At 43.4% G+C, this 26,897-nt stretch overlaps 1 protein-coding gene across 1 annotated transcript; it reads right to left on the bottom strand.

Moving 5' to 3' along the window:
- Positions 1-1,965: 1,965 nt before the first annotated feature.
- Positions 1,966-26,793, bottom strand: LOC142817260 (uncharacterized). The gene is made up of 7 exons (XM_075894323.1): positions 26,525-26,793; positions 22,137-22,195; positions 17,677-17,787; positions 15,224-15,250; positions 12,138-12,363; positions 8,907-9,232; positions 1,966-2,123 (listed from the first exon to the last, which is right to left on the bottom strand). The coding sequence occupies exons 1-7, from the start codon at positions 26,694-26,696 to the stop codon at positions 2,100-2,102; spliced, it is 945 nt and encodes a 314-aa protein (XP_075750438.1). The 5' UTR covers positions 26,697-26,793; the 3' UTR covers positions 1,966-2,099.
- Between the last annotated feature and the right edge of the window lie 104 nt (positions 26,794-26,897).

Below are 26,897 nucleotides of genomic sequence, written 5' to 3'. Positions count from 1 at the left end.
GTGGGGTTTAACGTCTCAAAACCACCATATGATTCTGAGAGACGCCGTAGGGGAGGGCTCCGTAAATTTCGACCACCTGGGGTTCTTTAACGTGCACCCAAATCTGAGCACATGGTCCTACAACATTTTCGCCTCCATCGAAAATGCTGCCACCACCACCGGGATTCGGTCCCGCCACCTGCGGGTCAGCAGCCGAGTACCTTAGCCACTAGATCTTAAAGAACCCCAGGTGGTCTCAATTTCCGGAGCCCTCCACTACGGCGTCTCTCATAATCATATAGTGGTTTTGGGACGTTAAACCCCACATATCAATCAATCAAATCATCAACTAGATCACCGCAGAATGTAGAAACTTACGGCTTAGATAAAATTGAAATTCGGCACTAGTATTTGCCGACTATTATCACCTGCGCTAAAGGCGTAAGCATGCGAAATTTGTGCTTATGGTCCGCACGAACTTTTGAGAGTTTAAAAAAACTTTATTCTTTCTTGCGTTCATTGCACTCGAAGGTATCCAGTGACTTTATGCTTACGATCTTTCATCTCCCCTATCTCCCTACCATGCGCAGGGTAGCAAACCGGCTGCCTATAGGCAGCATGGTTAACCTCCCTGCCGTTCTTTTCCTCCTATTTTCCTCCTGCCATATTATACTGAAATACGTACCAATCAATGCAAAATTGTGGAAGACGTTTGAGTTTCCTCTGCAAGAGTAGAACGCGATAGTGTAATTGGGACCCGTAGACACCCGGCCTTGAAAACTCAAAGGCTGGCTTCGGTTCTCGGTGCATAATTGTGCCGTAAGCATACGAATGACTCTGCGTCTAAATTTGGTCGTTTCAAGCTATCCTAGAATTCCTACTGCAAGTACAGTTGTTAAGTACTCTCTCCGTCATAATTATCACTTTTAAGACTCAGTGCAGCGCCAGCTACGTATCCGTAAGGCACCATGCACGTGAACATACGCAGCCACTCACTTCGTTAATGTTTTTGCAGTTCATAATGATTAAATATGTCCGGAAGCTTTTTAATGGGCAGGCCTTCAGGACACCCACTCGTAGCGCAGTTCACTTGCTATGACTCCTGAAGCGATTCTACGCTTCGCCCCCACCACCGTATTACATGCGTTAAGGAGAGACTGTCCACTACATAGCATTTATATATTTTTATTTCGAAATAGTATTAAGCAATAGCGGGTCTGTGTTGTAAGAGCATCAGCTTGCCACGCAAGGGGCCTGTGTTAGATTTTCACATGATTAAAAGCTTTTTATATTCATTTTATCTTTGCATCTTCTCCATTTTTCCATCACGGACAAAATGTTGATTTTTCGCTCGCTATGTATGCCAACGGCACCGACCCCGGAATTTCGGCGAAACGCCGCGCTTTAATGCTATCGCGTTAATATCGATTCTAAATTCTTACATATGGCATCCCGAAAGGACACAGTCTAGTCTTCTGACTGACTCCTACGCTTCCTATGTAAGCGGCTTTTGCATTTCATCCGATTTGTGTGTCACTGGATGTCGAACCCGCAAGCTAAGATATATGCACCACCAAAGTTCCACCCCCCCAAATCACCCCGATGGGAAGTCGGTGCAGTGTACTTATATATCCAAATGCCTCCAAATATTTCTTACGTGAAGAACACAAAATTTATTACTCAGAATCATCGTTTATTACACTGGCACTGTCTACGTTTAATACACTGGCACTGTTCAACTATATTGAAATGTTAACAAAAAAGGACGCCACCTCTCCTTGATAGCATAAGTGTGGAAGTTGCCGGCACGGCCGTCTCGGAATTGTGGCATCATGTCATCTTGGCGTAATATTAACCGGAACGGAAGCCGCAGCTTCTTTAGCACAAAAGCACAAATAAACAAAAACAGAACGAAAGGCTACTTCACGCTGTTAGTACCATCACGTCAGTAACAAAATATTTTTTGAAATGTTAGCCCTTGTTTTTTTGTGTCGTATGCACAAGCGAAGGATTCGAACGAATGGCCTTCGTTGGCAGTGGTTATTTTTCCTGCAGCTTGTTTGTAAGCAGTTCGATTCCGCGTCAGTAGAAATTGCGCTGGACCTTGGTAACCTTGGTCTCTAGTAGCTTGCAACCAGGCATTCCTGCAAAAGAAAAAAAACAAGAAATGAATGTTGTGGATGCCTGCCGCAGATAAAACATTCACTGCTGTTGCGACAAACTTGTCACGTGCACTGTGTCACTCATGTCGTTTCAGGAAATACGCACCTACTCTACTTGTTTACCTACTGCGATGCAGGAGTACCTATTGTACGTACCTATTGTGCTGCTGCTTACAGGTGCAGAAAACACAGATCTGCCTTGCGTGCACGCACCCGTCTAATTCGCTTCATTTCAAGATTGCGATATTTTGCAATTCATTACTCTCTTGTTTTTTTTTCTTTTTGCGCTATTCATGCATTTGTCGTGAATAAGATTATATCTACAGGAAATAGATCGAGTTCGCATGTGTAACAGTGAAGGTGAAGAAAACTTTCCTCAAGTTTGCTGAAAGGTGGAAACTGCGGGCGGGATGTTTGCCTGCATATTTTTCAAGGCTATATCTACATGCGGCCGTCATCACGTTTGTCTTTTCTGATAGAAGATAGCGAAAGGTGCTTCATTAGTTTTGGAAGGGGTTACAATTTAAATTAAACGCACGGAAACAAATTTGTGCTCTTCGTCAGATGCGCACGAAGTGCACCTTGGCTCAACCTCAACAACAACAACGAAAAGGAATTCACGCAATAAGATAACTGTACCGCAAAACATCTCTTATTGCAGAAAAGCCTCCTTTCAAACACACATTCGTCCAAATAATTTATTCATTTATTTGTTTGTTTGTTTGTTTGTTTGTTTGTTTGTTTGTTCATTGTCACTGATTTATAAGTTGTCTCTTGAATGAAAGATTTCTGCGTCCCCCCAAAGAACACTTTGACTATCCCTGCAATTGTGCCCGCAATAATCACATATCCTGCAGCGAAGTCACCTAACAATTGTACTTGATTGATTGATTGATCGGTTCGTTGGTTGATTTATTGATTGATCGACCAATCAATTGATTGATTCAATGATTGATTGATTGATTAAGGGAGAACGAGAGAGAAAAAGAGAGAGAGAAATAGAGAGAGAAAGAGAGAGAGAGAGAGAGAGATGGTTAGATAGTTAGAGAGAGAGAGAGAGAGAGAGAGAGAGAGAGAGAGAGAGAGAGAGAGAGAGAGAGAGAGAGAGAGAGAGAGAGAGAGAGAGAGCTCACAGGTGTGACTTATCTCCCCCACACAAACATCCTCATAACTGCTTGAGCAGGTTAGCTGCACACAATTTTACAAAATTATACAGTGAAGCCTTTTGAGGAGCCGCAACACTTTTGTTTTATGGGTTGATTATTTTGATTAACTTTTTTTTACTCATTGATTGTTTTACTGATCACGCCTATATACTCCGACACCACCCAATAAGCGCCAACGTTCGTTAAGACTTTTGTAATTGATTTTAAGGCATGTAAAACGCAATCACAAGCGAGGACACGGGACACGGATTTTGTTTTTTCGCGCCTTCAAATCAATAATGAACGGGGACCAACTCGACCAACAAAATGTTCCCTCAAGCCATACGTTCGTTAATTTCTTTCCATTCCTTTATCCCCCACCCCCCTCAATGTAGGATAACAAACGCGCGTCATATTCACCTCCCCGCTTTTATCTCATGCTCTTCCTCTTCCTCCTCCACTCCTCGACAAGGCGTGCAGATCAAATTTCATTAACCGCGACGACAATAAAGCTTACATTCTTTTTCCAGAACCACTGCGAGTGTTTCGCGTTCAAATTTTCTACAACGCTTTCACAAATTGCCCATATTTAAAGTTCTTTACTTCTAAAGTAGCTATCACCAGCACCTCCCCGGCTTCCCCTCCTCACATGCGGCAATTCAGTGCTGACAGAGAAGAAAGCTGTCATCCCAAAACTACGCGATGAGTTTTCAATCGTTTCGCGTAGAAAACTTTAAATAAGGGGAATAAAAAGGGGATCTAAGCGGGTCACGGGAATAACAAAGGAGAGCTGCCCTAAAAGACGAAACCGGAAGGCTCCGTCTCGAAAAGCCGCGCGCGCCCCAGATCTGCGGCTGTTTCATAAATTCAACGGGAAGCGAAAGTGTGTTGCGGTGTCTCGAAAATCGATCGTCGCTCGCTGCTACTGCGTGCTTGGCTAGGCTCGCCACGGACTGCCAACGTGACCAGCGAACACAGCCGCTCGTCTCCCAGGCGCGCTTCGGTGGCCTTGCCGGTGGCGCTGGACGACGCTGGGGTGTCGATGACCTGCCTTCAGGTCGCCCACCTTCCAACCCCTCGCCCCCCCCCCTTCAGCGAGCAAGGGAAATTCCCCAAAACGACGTCACTCAACGCTACCACTAAAGGGAGCGTGACAGCACTTGGGGTAAAGGTGACTGGATTTGTCGTGGTATACAGTATTCATTCTATATACACCGTTTGATGCATAAGCTGCAATACTAGGAAGGTTATCGAGGCCTATTAGCGTAGATGCGCTCCAAATAAAGAAATATTTCAACAGATTTACCAACGTAGAGTGAATTTTTCACATCAGAGCCGTTGTGCTCTAGTTTGGCCGTGTGTAGTTGAGAGAGAAAACTTTCACCATGAACCAGCACGCGCACTTTTCCTAATGGTCGTCTTCTGCATTACTCCCAATACACGAGCGCCCATTTCTCCGGCGTGGGATTCAATAACTCTGATGGCCCGTGAGAGAACAAGTACCGAGAGAAGGAGGAATAGAAAGATATAGAAATAAAAGTATGGAAAGAAAGAAACTCTTAGGGAAAAAAGGTCTTTTTAAGAGTTAGCACAGTCATGTACCGCATAGTATAATATAGTAAAGAAAGAATGAGAAAGATAAAAAGTAGAAGCCAAGCCAAGACAAGCTAGGTGCCCACCAGCTCTGCTTGGACTTATCCTCCCGTGAGTTAGCGCAAACTGGGCTAAATTTTCGCTCCTAGACTGAATAACAAACATGATTTGTGGCTTAGAAATGAAGAAATTTCGTTACTTATGTTGTTGTTATTAAGTTGTTCTGGATAACTAAGCGCCTCTTTGTTTTCGTGTCATGACCTTAACGATTTGCTCTTGCAACGCGCAGCTTGAGCAGATCCCGGAGGCCACGCGCTATACGCGCGGACTTGCATGTTTCGCTGACTAAACTTCTTGCATAGTTTCCGCAGCGTCTAACCTGATCTATGAAATGGAGTGTAACATGTGAGCATAGGGAAATGTCAAAGTGAGGAAAAATTTCGGGCTAGACAAATTATCAGTTTGTTTTTGCATCATGTATTAGAAGTCATCACTGTATGTAAACTCAATGAAGGAATCTGTTTTATAACAGTGGGGGGACAACCATTACTGTTGTTCAGCCAAAACTCGTAATCTTTTAGCCACGTTTCGACTAGACAAGTCACGACTAGCCAACCGACAATACGTACAAGTTATCCACATTTGTCATGGCTGATCAGAGCTGGCAGCATGTAAATAAATACTGTACACGAAGACAAATTCAGCAACCTTTGCCCCAAGTGCTGTCACGCTTGCCTGAATGATACAATACAAAATCACGCTTCTCATCAAAAAAGTAAGGAAAAGACGTTATTTTGCTTGCCCTACTATATTCATTAAAATTTATCTTTCCTAATACCACTTTAGAAAGCAAAAGGACGATAACACACACAAAAGAAGTTATTCGCATCACTGCCACTTGTGTCCTATATCTTTCTTTTTTATTTAAACGCATCCTTGGACTCATTCAAATTTGTGCCAAGTAGGTCAATGAGAAGCTCCATTGATATCCCCATCACAAAAAACACACCACCAAGATCAGTCCGGAAAGCTGCCTAGAGTACACATCTATTCGGAGGTCATCAGTAACAACTACAAATAAAACATGGTACACATGTAGTTTCAAGCTCAGTCAACGACTACGCCTACACTGCGCAAAATGTACATCAACGACAAACTGCGTTTGTTTACATTCATGGCCCCATGTGACCTCACTAAAGGAGCATTTAACTGCATGCACACATACCCCAGTGGACTCGTGACAAGCAAAGAACATTGCTTCATAAGCTGCGTGCTTCAAAACAAGTTAAGCGCGATTGATAAAACCACTGCACTTTAACTAAAGTACTAATTACCCGCATCAATCATTGAGTGATTGTATGGGTTTATCAAGTTTATAGGACTGCCTGACATGCGGGAGCTCGTCGATGTGGTGTTGGACGCTCTGGGATTTAGTAGACCTACTGGCACGCTGGAACTAGGGCGCAGTATTAACAGTAGTATAACTGCTCGAAGCCTAATGACATGCGTTTGATGCGCGTACCCACGCATAGAGTTTCCGCGTTTGCGAAGTTACAGCCGAGCACTTATTGATATTTTTAAACGGCTTAGTATTCAATTTTTCTTTTATTCAAATGAAGTTAACCATTCTTGCGTTCGCACTTGCCCGCCAATGTTTGGAGGTAATGTGACATAAACATGAAAAAAACTGACCAATTTAATGCAATTACATCCAGAGGAAGCGTTATTACATCACCAAATTTGTCATGTCCCATCCCTTAGGTGAATTTGTAGCTTACTAGTTAAAAAGTTTGGTTAAGCGGGATGGATGGATGGATGGATGGATGATTGGATTAACTTTATTTGGTCCTTTGGAACGTGGGTTAAGCGGGAGACAAAAAATAAAATGCCCCGAACGTGTAACAGCTTTTGTTGTATCTAAGTAGTCATTGGCTTTTTTTCCTGATGCCGTAGCTAATAATATGTGTTTTGTTATTACTAATTATGATAAAATACCACGTAAATGAAAACTAAATTAATCATACGCCACACGACGGTACGCTCAACACAGAAAATCTAGAAAATGCACCCTAGACTTAGCAGTCCCGCTGTGAACATGGCTTCGCGATGCTAAGCGAGACTTTGCATCTCGAAGCCATTTAGACGATAAAACGTTAAAAAAGCGATAAAGTGTGATAAGTGATATCAAGCTAAAAGGTTCTTCAGCTCACCTCAGCATATTTTTCAAAGTTATGTGTTATATCGAAACCAATAAGAACGGGAAGTGGAGTAAGCGCGCAAGGTAATCCGACATAGCTTCCATTCTGGTGCTGATAAACCTATTTTTAGGCGTGCTTCAGGCGTAAAGAGAAGCGCTTTTACAATATCCTTACAGAAAATTTCTGTCGCTATCAAAGGGGGAAGTATTTCATTTATTATAAACAAAAAAATTGTTTTAAGTCTTTTCTACAGCAATAACAACTGTCTCAGGCAAAATCGTTGAGTTCGGCAAGCATTATGTTCTAGAAAGAATATCAAGGAGAATCTTGAAAGCCTGACTGAATGGTGATTGAGCTATCAAAGAAAGAACTGCTGACACTAGCATTCTCCCCACCCCGTCCACTACGCATGGTGACTGTTCTTGCAAGTGCACTCCACTTGATTATGATAACTTCCACAGACAAGCTTTCTATGACAATAAAAATAAAATTTCATTGATTGATTGATTGATTGATTGATTGATTGATTGATGCACAAACCTAACAACCAAAAACTTCGACACAGTAGCTGTCCCACAATACTGATAACTGCAAGTGTGCTGCACCTTAATAACATAACTATTGCAGAAAAGCCCTCTTTTGCGAGCACACTGTACTGAGAAGTTAGTTAGTTAGTTAGTTAGTTAGTTAGTTAGTTAGTTAGTTAGTTAGTTAGTTAGTTAGTTAGTTAGTTAGTTAGTTAGTTAGTTAGTTAGTCTTGCATCTGACTTAAGAACAATAATATTTGCAAGGCAACGTTTCCTCCACAGTTCAGAAATAGTTGATATCTGTCTCACGTTGTTGAGGCATGCCCTGGCTACGTAAGAGTGGTGGTTATCGGTGCTTGATAGATAAATTAGTGTAGTCATCCATGATACACTTCGTTGCATAAGTGCACAAATGGTTAGCTATCACCTGTCTTTTTACCTATTTAAACTCCATCCCTAGACGCTGAATATTTCGCAATGAACAACCCAATAATACTCGCCATGTAACCGAAAACTGAAAATCACCAGCAACGTATGTTCAATTGATCACTTATTGCTGCAGATCCTTTTTTATATATATTTGGCCAAATATGGGAAGGTAGGCTATGTTAGAGCCAGCTATCCCAACATTATGACAGTAATGTACAAGATTAACACCAAAGTACGAAAAAATTAAGAGTAAAAGAAGAAAAACGTACAGAAGCACTAATACATATATACACTGTAGGGCTTATAACGCATGAATGAGCATATATGGGCAAAGTACAGTTCATCTATTCGGATCACATTGCGGCTAAAGTCCATACAAATAGTGGAAAACTATAATATGAACTAAAGACAGATTATTAAATTTGTGTCCAGTAAAAAAATCACAGAGGGCGCTCGCTGTGTGCCTTCGATTATCAAATGTGGCCATGGACTGAATACCCTCGAGTGATAACCAGCGTCTGGCTACCGCGAATCTTGGGCAGGTTATGTTCTGTGTACAGAAAAGGCTGGTGGTGAAACCTAGTAATCTAGCGTATTGTCTTCTACCAAGAAGTGGCAGGGACTGAACACCAAGGGCTTTTGTTTCCCTTTACTTTTATCATGTAATTTTTCTTCGTTTGCAAATTAGCCTAAAACGAGTTACCGTGTATATAAGATACATTTCTCTCTTTTTCTCTCTCTCTCTCTCGATTCGTGAGCGATAAACACGCCCCACCTGAAACAACATCGCCCACGACTTGCTTTCGCCAGCTGCTCACACTATGAAGGCAGCTCAAGCTGACCAACCCGTCAGCCTACTTCACGCATACGCACCCTGACGACGCTGAGTGGGAAGATGAAGTTGTAGTCCTTCCACGTGACGGCCCTCGTGCGGCGGCTGTTCATGCGTGGCTTCCAGAGCAGGCCCCGGTACTTGGCCTTGCGTGCGCACAGGCACGGATAGAAGCTCATCTCGTCTCCACCAGCCACTTCCTCGGGTGGCGCTGGCAGCGGGTCGTCCGGCGGAGGCTGAACTTCGACGGGCGCCGGCGTCGGCTCCGGCGGTGCCTTCGACTCGGCTGTGGTGACTACGGGAATAGACGGCTCGTCCTCGCGGCTGCCTTCGTCGTCGCCAGGCTTAACGGCAGGTGGATCCGCGGCTGAAAGACACGGATGGTCTTTCGTTGAACAGACGACTCATTGTGTGAGCCGTCCTCGACCTTCACACGACATGAGCGCCGTGAGGTGGCGACTCCAAGTATTCTGAGAACAGAATATTCTGCTCCCCAATAGTGATCATTTGTGCGTCCTTCGGAACTATAACCGCAGTATGATTACCGAGCTAGCAGTATAGTGGAGCGTTCTAGAAATCTGGACTATCTGTTGCTCATTAACGTCCTCGGTCATCGCTCCCTGCAGTGCCTCTCGTATTTCGCCCCCATCAAAATATGACCGCCATGGCAGGAGAAAGACTGCTACACGTTCTTCATATAAACACGTCCACCTACACCATCCGACAAATCACCTAACAGCTCGCTACATACTTCTGCCCTCAATGTCACTTCTGCCGAGAACCATTGACGTGTATAGTTGGTTGCCGCAGACAGTCTCTACGAAACCCTCGCAACCATTGCCACAACAGTGATCTTTGCGAAAGGCTCGGCCAGCTTTGATTTGAAGATTCGCTACGGCTGGTTGCGAAGTCCCAGTGCTAAGACCGAGCTTAATGACACGCTGGCATATATAGGCCTCTCTGAAGCTTCATCTTTTTATCTTTCTCTCTCTCTCCACAGCAGCGAAGTACGAAAACTAGCTGAAAGAGACTTAGTTCAGCCTTCATCAAAATTCATTGTTCTAATCTTGCGACGTTGACGAATCACCAGAAAATGTTAGCGCTGTCTGCACGCTATCGTTTTGTTGCAGATCTTACTTCTCGTATCCGACATATCCTCGTAGTTATTGTTAAAATACGACAAGACGGAGCACACGTGAACTAATCATTCATGATTAGGGCGTTTACATAAACTTGAGTCTTTATTGAGCAAGTTTAACATGAGTACAAGTGTTGCTATACTTGACACACATAGCGCAGTGCTGGCCTCTACCGAGTAGAGAAATGCTACACAAGCTGTCGTCATTTAATTCTCGGTAAATTTAAAATTTAACTCAGCAGTTGTAAAGGTGTGTAACCTTGAAACTGCTCGAGTGAACGACTTTGCACTTCAACGTATATCTAATTTTGCGCTTTTGTTTTGGCCTCTCTAATTATTACGCACTCCTTCCTATTTTCCGCTTATTATTTACAAAATCTTCTGATCTCCATCACCACATGGTAGAAAAAAGAATATGGAGATCGACTCAATCCTTTAAACTTCTTTCACTCTCTCTTAAATTATTTATTTATTTATTTATCTATTCCTTCCTCTCCCTCACCCTCTCTGTTTTGCGTCAGTGAATGTGGAGGAAATGAACGCTTACCCACGTGTTAATTTCTTCTGACTTACGGCTCCACGGAAAGTTTAAGTGCGCCATTGATTACAGGGGAAATTTTGTTCCACATCTGTGTCATCCTCTATTGTAAAGCTTTTTTCAAAAGACATAGCCGGTGCCATGTGAGGATGGCCATAGAGTTTTCTAGAAGTACACAAGAGGGAACCCTGGCGTTAGTGTATATGGGAGCTGTACCGCACAGCGCTTCAGCGAGCATCGAAATGATGGGTAGTAGCCGGATTTGTCTAATTTTCATACTTCTGGCTTCGTTAGTGTTCGCGTGACTTGGAGCTGCTTTGGCATCAAACAAAAATCAGCAAATGTTCAGCGGTTGCACTTCACTGCATTAATCTTTTTACGCTTGCCATTTCAAATCAACTCACAAAGTTCAGAGAGTTTTGTTCTTTTAAACGAATCCGAAACACAGCAAAAAACGAAGCCACACGTTCTATTCGCCGCCCACAGCTATGAAGACTAGGCACATCCATGTACTACCCATCATTCCCATGGTCGCTGAACGATCGCAGCACCCGAGTCCCTGCAAATTAATTTTAGGAAACTCTATGAGGTTGAACATATTTAAATATATATTAGGAGCTTACGCATTCTTTTATACATTTGCCTGAGACGACTTGAAAACAAAAGCAATCTTAATGTTTTCTCATCTTTCCTTATCTCGAAATGTTTGCACGCAGCGTGATTTGCGTTGCCTTCAAGATCAGAGGCAGCAAAGGTTTTTTGCACCTCGTGCGGTTTTGCAGTGCCTCCGGTATCAGCACTACTTCGCCCAAACTATGATCTCATAAGACAACGGCATCATGTGAAGTCACGTTATGTGACGCCATTTTAACGTAATGATGACTTAGAAGCGTGGTGGTTTGGGTTAGTTCGTAGGTCATGACGATTGTTCTAGCGTAAGCTGAGAACGGCGACAAAGCGCTCGTGTTGTTCTTTCTTTGTGGTCGTTCTCGGCTAGGGCTATAACAATCGTAACTGTGACGTCACATATTTTGGCAACCTATGACGTCCTGGCATTATCATCACTTTTGACATCATTCTTATTGATGCCGGGAGTGAATTCGCACGTTTGACGAACGAGCCGCTCTATGCAACATTGAGAAAAGCTATCGCTTTAGTTAGCGTAGTGATGTTAACGTTACTGAGGCGAAAGACCTAGGTGCCACATCAACCGCGCAAAACTCAGCACGAGTGACACAAAAAATCATCACGCGATGATTTCACGTAGCGTGACGTCATGCAATGACGTAGCCATATTACATCCTCGCTTGATAAAAGGTTGCGCGATCACGGAGGCAAGGCAAAACCAGGTGCGGTGCGAAATGCTTGCAGTGTCTCTTATCCCGGAGGTAATGTAAAACCACTTTAAGCGCGGATAGCTTTCGGAGGGTGGTGGGGGATGATCAATACATCGAGTGAAAAGAAAACGAGGGTGAATTTCGCATTCGAGTCGTCTTAGAGGAATGCATAAGAGGTCTCGTGAGTTTTTTCTCTTACTGTGTCATAGCTTTTAAGCCCCCGATCGGCAATGAATCGATCCCCGGTCCTGGTACGTACCTTCTGACGGTGGTGCCGGCGGCGTTGAAGGAGCCACCGCGACGACCGAAACGGTCGAGACCTCCTCCGGAGGTGCCGCCGTGGAACCACTCGTCGACGGTGCGGCCGTGCTCGTTGTGCCCTCGGGCACAACCACGCCACCCTGTTCGGGACCAGACACACCGGCCTGGATGGGGTTCTCGGCCTCCGGAAGGGACGGAGGCTTCTGCGGCCGCATGTTCTTCAACTGGACGTGTCCACCAAGAGCATTAAAAGGTCATTATCATTTATCTTGTTTTACATTGCGCTTATCCAACCTTAAGTCATCTCAGTGAATATCGAAATCATTCGAATTGAGTTTTGCTGCTGTACGTGCGAGCTGCGGCAGAAAGGATCATTCCGCGGAAGTCGTAACACCTGTCAACTAAAGCCATCACTATAGGTACGAATGTAATAGATTGTCTTTCTATCGGTTTACCCTAAAAGTGTTTTTTTTTCATTTGATATGAACTTGCCATTGTTAGAGATGTCTTTTGCCGAAAGTTGTGTTATTATGTGACAAGATTTTGCTCTTCACAAGTGTTTATCATTTTTTTTAAATAGTCTGTAGCGTTCTCCCTTCACAATTACTGGCTTGATACAACATTTGAAGCTTTCACTGTTCACGTATGTGTTATGTATTTTTATTAATATTTTGTGTATGTGCATATGGAAGTGCGAAGGGGTGGAGGGGGAGGAGTTGTAGAGAATGGGCACAATGCGTACGCTGTTTTGGGGCTAAATAAAGAACTTCTAAATGTAGAACCTGTGCAGGTCTGAGCAGATTCACATGCTTCTGAAGCTCAGTTTACATCGTACCTTAGTTATCCTTTTATAAGGAAACTATTATTATTATTATTATTATTATTATTATTATTATTATTATTATTATTATTATTATTATTATTATTATTATTATTATTATTATTATTATTATTTCGCCTTGAGTAATCATGTAAACACTCATCTAACACAGCATGACATGGCATGTTTGTTCACTCTAAATTTCAAATTTAGTGGTTTTTAAAGACGTGCCTCATAAATCAAATATTGCATCCCGTGTTCTCTTTTTTTTCATCTTTTTTTCTCCGACTGTGTGTTGTGTTCTACATATCAGGAAGCAACGAAAGGAATATAAAGGAAAGGCAGGAACTTAGTCTGTTTATGGAAACTGGTATGCTGCCTATAATAAAGCAAGGATTGTGCAAAAAAAAAAAAAACACACCGCACATAATAGGCAGAGACAACGATTGTATGCTGCGTGCTGCGTTTTTTTGTTTTTTTGCGCAATCCTTGTTTTCTGAATGAATGCGCTAGCTAGCCCCTATGCGTGTGCTACTTGGTATGCTACCCTACACTGGAGGAAGGGATGGGAATGCTCTAAAGATAGAGTTGGAGGGAAAGAGAGGTGGAAGTCACACGCGTTGCAGTCATGATATTGTCATTCGGCTATAACCACTTGTGCAAGTCTGGTGTCTTTAATTTGAGCACTCCTTCATGTGCGATGACCTCTCAGGACGACATTTCAAAGTCGTTTCTACCGTCATCGGCATGTCGTCTATGCGAGCTAAAACAGCCGCCAGTGATCGTCTGTGCACGAGGTATCGAGTATAATCGCTGAAAATGTGCTGCAATGTCTCCTCACGGTTGTCTCAGAAAGGGTTGCCAGCCATTTGGACGCGAAAGAACGACTTCATTTGCACATCACTACTCAGGCAGGTAGTCCTGTAGGAATGCTTGGAGTTGTGGCAGTCCCCGTACGTCAAATCTTAAGCTCAAACCAATTTTGTTATGACTCTAGCACTACCATTCAAAGTTATATTGTAGCTAATAGCCAATCATTTAATTTTCGTCTGTATGTCCGCGGCAGACTGCCAATCGACAAGCCTTTGTTGCAACGCCTGTAAAGGTTGTTTTACCTTGTGCACAGTTGCTCACTATAAAGCCTGCCTTAAAACAACCACATGATTCCTCATTGCGCCCAAGGCAGGAAAGAGTGAGCCTGGTTCGTTTTTCAGCCCTTCAAGCAAACGACAAAAATGGGCAACATTTAAAGTGACGACACAGTAACAAAAACCCTAAACTAACACGCCAACATTGTAATTTTCATTCCGGCAAGTGCAAACTTCCCCTACCTCGAGCGTGGACTTCTTTGCTCATACATTGTGACGAATAACGCACAGTGTGGCAAAGCTTGAATGAATGCGGCAATAAAACTTCAAACAGAAAACTCCATAATTTTAAAAATAAATTATTAAAGTACTTACTCAATGTCGACACAGTGAAAGAGAATAAATGAAATAGAACAGTTTTACGCTAGGGAATAGTCAGCGTGGTATAATATCGATTTCCATAGATTTATTTATTTATTTATTTCATTATTTAATTGGTATTTATTTTTATTTATTTATTTATTTATTTATTTATTTATTTATTTATTTATTTATTTATTTATTTATTTATTTATTTATTTATTTATTTGCCGGTACTGTCAGCCCTTACATAGCGCTATACAGGAATGGAAAAAGAAGTACAAAAAAACATAGCGATCCTTCTAAGAACACAACAAATATAATCAGAAGTAATAAATTAGACGACAAGAATGAAGCCATCAAAAAAAAACGCAACCAAAAACACAACCAAGAACTTCATCAATGAATGCACTAGAGTATGCAGAGGCAAATAAAGCATTATTAATAACAAACTAGAATATATGCTAGGTGTTTTAAAAACATATATATGGATGAGCTTGAAACGGCTTCATCGCTCAACAAATTCCATCCATTGATAGCTCTTGGGAAGGTAATTAGAAGGCAATTTATTTTTATTCTCTTTTTCTCGTGTTTATATCTCTCTATTCTGCTTTACCACGTTGAGTTGCATACGAAACGCGAACATGTCATATTAATGAGTCTCAAGTATGCGCAAGATTCAATTTTATTGTAGTTTCCTTTCATGTAAACCACAGAACGCTTCTCCTTCTTTTATTTCTACGCAATACATACTTTGTTTATACCAGTAAATATGCGCTAAACATGAACGTGAAAAAGTGTACGAAATGCACTCACCCTTTCTGAAGCCATGCAGGCTCTCAGCTGAAACAAAAGAAGCGAATTCATCGATAAAAACGAACGTGCGTACAGATAAAAACGAGCTTCACCTTATCATGACGGCCACGTATTGTTCATTGCATATGTTCTCGCTCGCGAATCCTGCGTGTACAAAGACAAAAATTTAATTTTCCCGCCACTTTGTTAAGAGGGGGAGACGATTTCCGTGCCCCCCAACTATTCCGTCCATTCGTCGAGTAGAATCGGAAACGCAATTGCCCATTTCGAAACGTTAATGCTCGTGTTGGGCCCTGACCTGTCTTTTCATTTTATTTTCTTGTACTGTTGGTTCCGTCGTTTACTCTGAATTTTTTTTTTTTTGCTGCAAAGATCGCATTTCCGGAAGTACTCCCCCTCCCCCCTTCTCCCATCTTCCACAACCCAGTTTATAGAAGCTCAGCACGCTAACACGTACACAGCGTCTATTTCCGTTGTCGGTCGATAGCATAGCCACGCGAACGTGGTTCGGAATGCAAACATCAGCGCAGACGGTCACGACTGACTGTTCGCAAAAACAATCTTCTCGTAAGCTCCCATGTGTACCTTTATTGGAAATTTTCGAAGAACCTACAGCATTAGAACTTTACTGTTTCTTTTTTAGTTACATTTAAACATTAGTGTCGGCTTTTATGGGGGACGCTTAATACTTTTCAGACAAATTTGCACTTTTTATCACCCTATTTAACATTCTCTGTATATTTTCACCGCGTGACACTCTAGGAAACAGGTAAAGATTTTACAAAGGCCGGTGTCACTGCCTGTCCTAAATAGGCGCCAATCGTTCATAACTGCTGCAAGCGCAACCGTCATTAGCAGTTTGCGGGAACTTACGTCACGACAAATACTTTTCGTTATTTGTTTCTTCTTTTTTTCTCTCATATCTTACTGACTTTTCCCTCACATTGCATCATAAACCCGAATTACTCAAGCGAGTGTTGTCTAAGAACACCCGACCAAGGTCTTAATATAATCTTAACAAAAACAGTCAGTAATATATTTTAGAAGATTGATTGATTTGTAGGGTTTAACGTCCCAAAACCACCATATGATTATGAGAGACGCCGTAGTGGAGGGCTCCGGAAATTTTGACCACCTGGGGTTCTTTAACGTGCACCCAAATCTGAGCACACGGGCCTACAACATTTCCGCCTCCATCGGAAATGCAGCCGCCACAGTCGGGATATATTTTAGAAGATTGCGTAAGTAATTGCATCAGGATAAATGTAATGAAATTTTCAATGCTAATACAAATGCGTGAAAGTGAACAGGGCTAAAAAATATATAAGAAGATAAACAGACATTGCTTGAAATTACATCTATACTTAACGTCAGCTTTTATGAACAGAGTCGCTCGGCCAATCACTGAAGCTCTCCGCATCGAGGTAACTTACTCTGGTGTATTCTCCGCTCTTTCTTGTTTTGCTTGTTTTTTTTAACAGCGAGACTGCTAAAGTCAGTCGTAAAACCTTTGGCGTTAGCGGTGCGTACAAAAGCTGTCGTCATCACGCACAGAAATCCGGCGGAGCCCGCTATCAACGACTGGTCCACTAAAAATGCAGACGCAAACATACGGGCGGAGAGCACCAATTGACAGCTCTAGACACACGTAACCAGTAATTGAAAAAAAAAGCTTTGCTAAAACGTCGAGATCAAGCCAATGACAAACGCCGTGGCGTCATGTTTCAGTATCCGCGCGGAGTGCTTCAGCGGTACGTAAAACGAGAGAACACTGGGGCAGTTGCGTCTACGAGTAGTGGCTAAGGTACTCGGCTGCTGGCCCGCAGGTCGCGGGATCGAATCCCGACTGCGGCGGCTGCATTTCCGATGGAGGCGGAAATGTTGTAGGCCCGTGTGTTCAGATTTGGGTGCACGTTAAAGAACCCCCGGTGGTCGAAATTTCCGTAGTCCTCCACTATGGCGTCTCTCATAATCATATGGTGGTTTGGGGACGTTATACCCCACGAATCAATCAATCAGTAGACCTCCAAGCGTTGGAAGTCCTATACGAGAACGACGCAGTGCCCGTAGAAATATGGAAGTTGCGAACGCTTGCTTTCGGCGCGAGTCGCTGTCCATGGAGTTTCAACATCCATGTGGTGCCTGTGACTGTCGGTAATTTCACTCAAACCTCTCTGTGTTTAGAACTTATGTAGAAGGAAGAACCTAGCATCCCCTAGCTAAAGCCTAGCAGACAACCTAGAACAAACCATATTAGACTTCAGAATTGTCCAGCTTTGCCATTTCAAATCTTTTTTTTTTCTTTTTCAAATTGTTTCATATCCTTTCAAAAGAACCACATAGTACCAGCTTCACGTCTCTCTCTCTCTATCACTCTCTCTCAATCTATCTATCTATCTATCTATCTATCTATTTATCTCTTTCCCTCTCTCTGCAGAATGACATCAGCTCACCTTTGTGCACGGCAGCTTGTTCTCGCACAATGCGGTGAGAAACGTGGCAGCGTCCATGGTGCCACCCACGTTGTACTGGCAACCGAGCACCACCATTTTGTCGGCCGGATCCTACAGAGGGAAACAAGGTCGCACATGTGACGTTCGCTTACAGCACTGCTGGAGAACTTTGGTCCCATCAACCAACAATTACGCAGTCTTGATAAAATACAGAGATGACTTGCGCCGCAATACTAGATCGCGTACGCGGATGCATTGGTCATGATGGCTCCGTCTTGCAGCGTTGTCACGAACCGTATAATTCACTAAAAGCGTTCTTTTGCTGTAAAACTTTCTTTTTTTTTTTATAAGCAATGATGCGAAAATAAGTTCTCGATTATTATGTTCCATTTCTGCTCCAGCTGCTCAGTTGAATCTACAGTTGGTCACTGACGGGTGCTCCTGCAGGATTCTGGCATCAGAGGGGAGGCGGGGATGGGGTGTAAAGGAGAGGGAGGAGGTATGCAGCCGAAATTGTTGACGTGGTCGTGGGAAGTTTGCACAAAGCAATGACATGATCGTAAGTAACGCAACGAAACAGGACACCAGAATGGAATGGAAGGACACAGCATATTAATGTCCAAACTCAAATTAGCCCAACATTCAGCTCTATAGTGTACATTTATCGCTTTTTCCGAAAACTGTCAGCGTTGGAGTGTGAAGTGTGCAGTATATATATATATATATAGTATCGCCGAAAATCATTTGTGCAGAGCTGTTCGGCTGAACCCGCTGGGAGTAGGAATGGAAGGGTATAGGCTTCTGGTTGTTCCCACGAGAGCTTTGTATGTAGGCGTTCGATATCACACTACGCATCTACTGCCACTGCAACCATGTTGCAATGAAACACTCTTTCCGATGGCTCAAAGCAACTGCAGGCGGCGTGGAAGACCCATCAATACAAGTCACAATGGGCAAAGGCCCTTTTCAACCCCGCCGTTACATACGTGCCAGACTGAGAAATTCAGTTGCCTTCCGCGGTCAGGTCACCCTACCTACTTAGATATGTCATCAATATCTCACTGTTATTCGAGCTCGTGATATACGGAGGAGTAGGCGAGCGCGTATGTTCGTTTCATTCACGCTCGGCGACGACAAATCTCGTTACTCTACTCGAATAAGTGCGAATAGGTGAGCTTCATCTCGATGCGCTTATGTGTTTCTGATTTATGCGATGGTCCTTTATGTAATCAGTCATGTTTGATCGCGTACTGGCAAGTTTGGTGTTTTTACTGGTTAAATATGTTGGTCAGAATATAAAGCCTATCAAGCTTCCTATCTTTTATTTGTGTTCCACTTGATGCGTTTCGCCTAATCACGTACATTTTTCACCGATTGGATCATCTATCTATTCATTTGCTTGTGTTTAGTCCATTCTATTCATTCGTCTTTTACCCGTTTACAGTTTCAGCACAGCATACAAAAGAAATACCTATTTAGTCGCTGTTATTTAACTGTTTTGCTGCCTTTTATTCACTCGCGTATCGATAAGAACGAAAACCTACCCGTTCATTTCGCAAATCACATTTACATATCCTTAAACCGTTTAACAATTTTAATAAATAGGAATAAAAAGCACGAGTGCGCCTCTGCCAAGCTTTTCTTTTCTTTTGTTTGTCACAATGAAACACAGATACTACTAGGAGACGACGAGGGTCTTATATAATAGCATGGTACGTTCAAACAATAAATAGCATAGAACTTGTGCCCACGCAGCAAAACAGTGCAACGTCTTCCGCACTGTAAAAAAGCATCCCAAGATGAGAACCGAAAGATATTGTTCGCTCTTCCGTTGACCCACTTCCATTACAACAAGCATAAGCAGAGATGAGTTCATCTTGTTTCGTCCATTTTTTTTTTCTTTTTTTTTCCCCCTGGCAAATTTTGTTTCGAAAAACAGCCTTATTTTGTGGTTATGACGACCGGGAACTAGAAAAGCACCTCGTTTTTGCGAAACTGAAATGGCGATCAATCAGTAATACAGAAGCGAGGCGCGAGAAACAAACTCCTCCTCGGCGATCTGTCGAGAACTCGGAAGACCGCGCGCACTTCTCAAAGAGATGGATGTGGCGGCCCACAGCGCGCCGACCCGGCAAGAATGGTGTCCGACGCGTAGCGGCACTGTCTTTCTTGAAAGAGGGGACGAGCAGCGAGGGTCTAAATGCGTGTGGAGCTTTGCAGGGTTACAGACACTATGTACACTACCTTTTCCAAGATGGTAATTTATGTTTGGGTGACAACGGCGGTGACAGTAATCTGGGTCAAGAGAGCCCGAGAAATTCGAAGAGCCCTTCCCTTTTGCAAAGAACAAAGAACCCTGCAGGGTGACCCCCCCCCCCCCCTCCAAATATAGGCAAGACGAAGGGAAAGCGTATTGTGTGTGTGTGAAGAAAAAAAGTAAAGCGAGAAACATTCTGGAAAAAGACACTTTTGTGTTTCTCATATATTTGTGTTTTATTCAACTTTTGCACGAACATTACCGCGTGCGCGTATTCATCCGCTCCCCCAGTTTGGTTTGTTTGGTTTTGTTTGTGTCTTTTGTTCGCACTTTGTGCGCACTTTGAGCATTGGTCGTTCGCACAGAGTGCGTATGTGTTTATGGCGCACTGGGCTACCGAAACGTTTTAGCTACGTGTTTCGAAATCCCGCCTCAATATAGCCTATCTTCTAACGTGTGAGATTTGGGTCACGTTACCAAAACCACGTTTAATAAAAAACCAAAGTGTACCCTTGTGCACAATCCTACCCTAAATACAATCTCATTATATGAATTATTGATGTGTGTTATTATTCTCATCAGCTTTAGATTTGTCCAGCTGATTGTGTTAATGTTGCACCAACATTTTGTAGCTGTCACTCGCATCACTTATACGTGCTATCAGCGTGCTATCTACGTGCTATATACGTGCTATATACGTGCTATCAGCACTGCGCGATCCACCTAGAGTGCGTTATCTCCGTTTCTGCTCTAGTTTTCGTATGGTGACAATGGTGGAAATCGTGGGCGTGCCGAGCGCTTTTGATCGCATCACTCGCAATTCATTGCTTTTACTTCAGCGTCACAGTGCAATGGATGTCTTGGCACGATAAACAAAAGGAGAAATATTATCGGTTTGCAGTTGATTTTTTAAACGATTGTCGTATCTCGTTCGCCAGCGCTGCTTGATCACCTACAACCTTCTTTCAGAGAATGACCCGAAAAGGCTTCATTTTAACTGGAAATGCTGAGTGTTTCTTGGGAAGAGAGCACGCTAATTGTTTCGCTTTACCGGCACGAAGTGAAACAGCGCAAAATTGCAAGCAATATGAACTGACCTTTGTCTACTATAAATATAATCAGCTAGGCATTCCGTAATTATGAACTCCGTGATGACAAAGCATGCTACAATACTCGCCTTCGGCTGCAGTAGTTTAACCTCTGTATTTTTTTTAATTTTGTTGCTTTCAAATACCATATCTGGAACACAAGCAGAAATATTGCACTATAGAGGGATCGTGCAGTGCTGCAACACCGGATGTGCGGGCCTGTCTGCATCAATGACTGGTGGACGGCAAGCACTATGCCATTGATAAGGCTTGTGCCACACGCTCCGCTGCTCGCGTTTCATTTGATGCCGACAGTACATAATATCCGGTAGTTAGTTGGTATGTCTTAGCATTTCCAGGCTAAAACTAAGCATACATTTTAGGCCTCAAGATGGCTATAGTGTGCTTCCTCCAATGTGCACGTTATCGTTTTTTTATTTATTAAAAATATTATTGTTCAGTGCAGCAGTTACAAATATCTAACCTGCTTTGGTCATTTCGCGGTGTACTGGATCGGAGCTCGTGAAATTAGACGGGGTGCTTGGCAGCGAGAAATCTTAATTTGAACGGGGATGTGGCCATCTGGCAATAACCCGTCAAGCTGACGCCCTTTCTAACTGAGGAAAAAAAAGAAAGAAAACACATTGGGAACGGTACTTTCAAGTAAGGTGAGCGCTTCAAAAACTGTGCGACTGTATTTATTCAGTTGCATACATTGAAAACACCATCCCTGTAGTATCGAATGCTTCGGCTATTGCCTCAAAATGTGAGACCAGTGCAGCGGTCAAGTAGAAGTTTGTTTAGAGCAAAAGCATTCAAACGTAAACAAATCGCTCAGCATTTGGGTTTAGTGGGTGCGCATGCGTGTGTGTGTGAGGGGGGGGGGGGTGTCTGCGCGTGTGCGTGTGTGTGCTTGTGTGTATGTGTGTGTGTGTGTGTGTTTGTGTGTTTTATAGCCCACTTTTATCGCCTGTATGCGTGTCCCCCATATGTTTCACTATAACAATGGTTCTACACCATGGTCACAACGGAAGACAAGGCTAGGCCCTAAGCAGCTTTGCCCCTAAAAATAAATGAGCAAAGGCTTACACAAACATATTGTGTTGGATACGTACGATGTTGTTCAGCAGGCACTGAAACCTCTTGACTTGGACTTCACTGGTCACACTTGTATCTGTACCATAAAGAAAATGAGCAAAAGAAAGAATTGAAAACGCTGCTGCTGCCAGCTATGTGAATTGGTTAGCGGTCACTCATTGACGAGTATATTTGTTATAGGTTAGTATAAGGTAGCCAGCGGATTACAGAGCGTGAGAACACCAAAATATTTCCGCGTCCCGAGCCAGCCGCCTGGATTTTCAAAGCGCTACCTGCGCACGCCCACGTGACCAACATATTGAACAGTTGTTGTAATAAGCCAGTAACACGTGTATATAATGAACACCTTTCAGTATTTCAGTATTTCAGAACGTCTTTCAGTATTCCGCATTTCTAGGTTTTGCTGTGCGTACGGGGATGATTTCATAATGCCACTGCAACCAAGAAAAAGGTAACCGTGAAAAAGAAAGTTCGGGCTCGGTGTTCGGAAAAACTTGTTGGTTTAGCCGCGTCAGTCCATATCTAGCCAATAAAGTCAATGATGGTAATGTCTTTTCTTTCCAAGAAAGTATAAGTACAGTGACTTTCCGATCAAACTTCCGTCAGCATTCCAGCGCTCGTCCAGTAGTTAGTCTTCCTTCTTCGTCCTCTTTTTTGCGTTGTTTTAAGTTATTTGCACGATGGTTGCTCGGAGTATCTCCTATTACGTCATGGCAAGGCCGTCATTATCAGTTCTGACAGGTAACATTATGAAGGCAGTGCCATTAAGGGTCCACAAAAATGAATCCAAGAACAGTAAGAAACCAACTAAATAAAAATATTTTCCAAGAAAAGTTTATTTTCAGTGTGAAAAAAGAAAGACAATGCGCGTATGGAATGGATGTCAAAGATATCAGTTAGTTGGCGCTCGCCACTCAACAACTTTACTAACTTTATTTACCATTTTGCTGTAGTAGAACCAAAAGTAACACTACGTTAGTTTACAGTCATCTTGTTTTATACCCCATCCAAAATACCGTATAGCTGGAGCTACTCATTTGAAAACAGGGAAATAGTGGGATAACCGAACAATGTTTAGTGTTTTTTTGTGTGTGTCTTACTTTGCTACGGCATTCGAAAGCGTGATACTCCTATTGAATTATATAAGGAGGCAATTTCAAGGGCTCATTTCTACCCTAATGAAGCAATAGATAATGAAGCCGAGAGAAGGTACAGAGGGTGTTAATTGTACTTTTTAAGTGCATTCTAGTAACTGGTCTATCACAATCACTAAAATTCACTTAAGAATGTTAAAATTAACGTTCACTATACATTTCTGAATTCATTATCTGCTAGTTTGATTCACCCTAATATTATACTATTCCAACGGGCCGAAGAAGCAGGACTCTTGAAATATTCTTCATTAGTTTGGTAAATTTGTGTTCGGAGCCATCTATACCTATAGGAAACGGTATGGTGTTTTCTAACGCGGTGTGGTATAGAGATGGTACGAAAAAGAATAAGCGCCTCATAAAGGCGGACCGAGGTTTCGGTTGGTGGACCTATATTTGTTAAAGGTCATCATATTTGTCATCATTGGCACGTGAATAATGAATTACCCGTGTCGTACGCTAGATAATGGGCAAATATATAACCTTTCTTCGTGCATACAGGTGCGTAGTGCATATGTATGGTATCATGTGCAATTCAAGAATCGTGCGGTGCTAATTGCGCAGACTACGTAAGTGTGTTGCGTTCTAACACCAATGTTTGTTACCCCTAGAAATGTCATGCACGTTCTGGACGTAGTCTTCGTTCAACCACGCGAATGTCGGCGCATCCTCCGTTATGGGTATGCGCCGTGCTCGATCTATCATCGCAATCTTCATGATGCCCGCCACAGTAGTTCAGTGGTCGTGGCGCTTGGCTACTGACTCGAATTCGATCATGGTTGCGGCGATCGCATTCTAATGGAAGCAACATGCTAGAAACGAGTGAACTGTGTGATTCCAGTGTTACCGGATAGTCGAAATGTCCGGAGTCATCCACTACAGCGTGCGTCATAATCCTATCATGGCTTTGGCACGTGACATGTACCCCCGATATTAAAGAGCAGACAGTCTATGTTTGCTGTGTGTCGTCGATAGAGAATTATAATAATAAACCATGTACAGGTTTAGTCACCGTGCAAATGGTTAACAAAAGATGCTGAAATGTGTGGCTCCCAATCTGTGTTCACTGCTCGTGCGTTCTCTTGTGAATTTTTAGCGGAACTATTCATGCAGTGCATAGTGGTATTTGCCCAGTTTATGGGGCACGTATGCGCTATAAGAGTTTTACAGCACAGTTACAGCATAGCTGTTATGCTCGAGGTTTGCCGTTTGTCGTAGATACAAAGATTTTCAGTTGACACGGGTGGCCCTTAATAGCCATGTATAGTGTACAATAGCTTGGGGCGGGAAAGAGAGGTGCGAAAGGGTAAAAGACTAAAGCGAAGCTAGAACCAGCTAGGTGCCCCCCAGCTCTGCTGGGGTATAGCCTTGTTTGACTATAGTGCAATCTGCGCTTATCTTATATTTACTACATTCCGATATGGCTCCTTGCACCATGGACATTATACCTATACGTGCGGGAAGACGCATCTTCTAGAACCCAAAGTATGTTGGCGCTGGGTGGCGTATTCAATGAGCCTGTCGTCATCATTTCCGTCCACGCCTCCTTCGTACCACCGCCGCCCCGTTTTCGCAAATTCTTGTTTACGACCATCTTTCTCGGAGAGGAATTCGCAAACGCGTACTCGTATTATCCCAAATTTCGCACAAAATAACCTCCACGTCTACTTCAGTATTATTTTCTCTTCGTAGCATCCGCGATACGTGCAAGGACGCCAAGATCTGCGTGCACTTTTCACCAGTTCCTGTTTAAAGTGCTAGCTGTAGCCAGAAAACTAGGCCATGATTTCTCATGTCCTGGTTATATCCGGCACTTTAGGCAGGCCCTAACCAAAAGCAAAAATTTGCTTAAGGATTGAAACGCCATTCGTGCAAGTTAGCGCAAGGATTCTCGTGCGAACAATCTGGGGATACGCGGCTCTTTCTAAGCCAAGCAAAATGACGCCAATCACACGCTATTGTGTGATAGGATCGTGTCGACACTCATTAGCTATGCAGCTTCCGCGCGAAACAGCCACCAGTGATTTCGCAAGCGACCTGGTCTAGCTGCAGCTTCCTGCCTACCCGATACTGAAGCATGGCTTGAGACACGAGTGTGAGTTTACAAAGCATTGCCTACAGACCATCTACTATCATTATTGAGCGCCTGCAATAACCAGGTTACCCTGATACATTAATCAATAACTACCTGCATATAGTATATGCAGAGCCCGTTCAAGTCGGAAGCGGACGCATTAGAGGCTTGGAGATTACCTATGTGCATATACAGACAGCGCAGCAATTATGTCACAGCGCGTAAGTAGGACACTTTGACGATTATGCTGCTCCGGTTTGATATTAGCAGCCTATGCTACACAAGGCTGAATAAAGCCTTGTAGGGACGACATATACTTTTTTTATTAATGCTAACTATCGCTGAAGATAAGGGATAACTCGTAGTATGTCTCCCCATTGCTCTTTAACAACATTCGCTAGCAGTTATGCAAACTAAGTCTAAAAATAACATGACGCACGCCTCGTGAGGAACCACGTGGGTTTGACCGGCACTTTCTCGTGTATTCACAAAGCTCCACGCAACATCCGAGGGCCCTAGCGGCAACGTTTCTCACGTGTAAGAGCATTTACTTGCTGACCAATATCATCTGCACTGATTGTGCGGCCTACCGTTGCTAAGCACGCGGTTCGAAGTTCGATAGCCGGCCACAGGAGTCGCTCTTTGATACTCGCGTGCTCCCATCTTCCAGTATATCGAAAAGGACCAGGCGGTCATAAATATTGTGGAGTCCAGAGCTGCTGCTTGTCAGCCGTGAGTTATGGTACCAAGAAAGACATTTCTCGGTATAACGGCAGCTCTTAACTAGAGTTTATTGGATAAAAAAGCGCGTTGTTCTATAGATACCTTATAGTGCTGGGCCATTTCCAGTTAGCCATGGGGCCTTGTGGTTGAATGGCGCTAATTTTCTACAAGGAGTAATGCCTCCTTAACCGACAGATTTAGAACCACCACAAAGCCAGGTTGTACCTACAAGACCTGAAGGCAGTCAGCACTTGTAACCACAGATTGGTGTACTCCTTTACCAATTACGAAAGAGCGGTGGGTCTCTTCAACTGGCACTGGCTATCATTGAAACCGTTACCTCCATCATTGGAAGTAGACGCTCAACCATTTCGATACCGCTTTTGAAGGGCGTGATAGAGTGCATACGTACTTCTAAGTCCACGGAATGATGGGGCTATTCGACAGAATGGCTTACCGCAAGCTAGCGTGTAGAGGAGCGAGAGGTTGATCTGCCTCAGCGCTATGTCCATGGCGTCGCTTCTCCTGTGCGCAAAGCGCGCGAGTCCGTCCGCCCTGCCGGCGCCTCCAACCGTGGTGGCCAGGGCGAACCACGCAATCCAGGAGCCACTGTGCCACCGTCGTTCCATGCTGCTTCTGCTGCTACCGCTGGCCAGCCAGCTGTCTGCGTCGATGTGTCTGCCACCGGAGGGCGACGATCTTTGTGGAGTCGGTGCACCCTCCGGCGTGCCGTATGCTTCACTGGTCACCCGCTCTCTCTCTCGCTCTCTCACCCTAGCACCAACAGCCCATTACTGCACACCTCCTTTCTCTTACCTACGTGCGCCACC

This window comes from Rhipicephalus microplus, chromosome 5 (genome assembly GCF_043290135.1).
Source record: "Rhipicephalus microplus isolate Deutch F79 chromosome 5, USDA_Rmic, whole genome shotgun sequence".
NCBI classification, from domain to species: domain Eukaryota; kingdom Metazoa; phylum Arthropoda; class Arachnida; order Ixodida; family Ixodidae; genus Rhipicephalus; species Rhipicephalus microplus.
Note: the sequence above shows the minus strand (reverse complement) of the source record. Positions and strands in the feature narration are given on the sequence as shown.

Coding starts and splice junctions, on each gene's coding strand:
- LOC142817260 (XM_075894323.1), bottom strand. CDS start 26,696: ATGGAACGACGGTGGCACAGTGGCTCCTGGATTGCGTGGTTCGCCCTG. Junction 22,196..26,524: donor CCTCTACACGCTAGCTTGCG/GTAAGCCATTCT, acceptor TTTATGGTACAG/ATACAAGTGTGACCAGTGAA. Junction 9,233..12,137: donor GCCGGCACCACCGTCAGAAG/GTACGTACCAGG, acceptor CGTGTCTTTCAG/CCGCGGATCCACCTGCCGTT.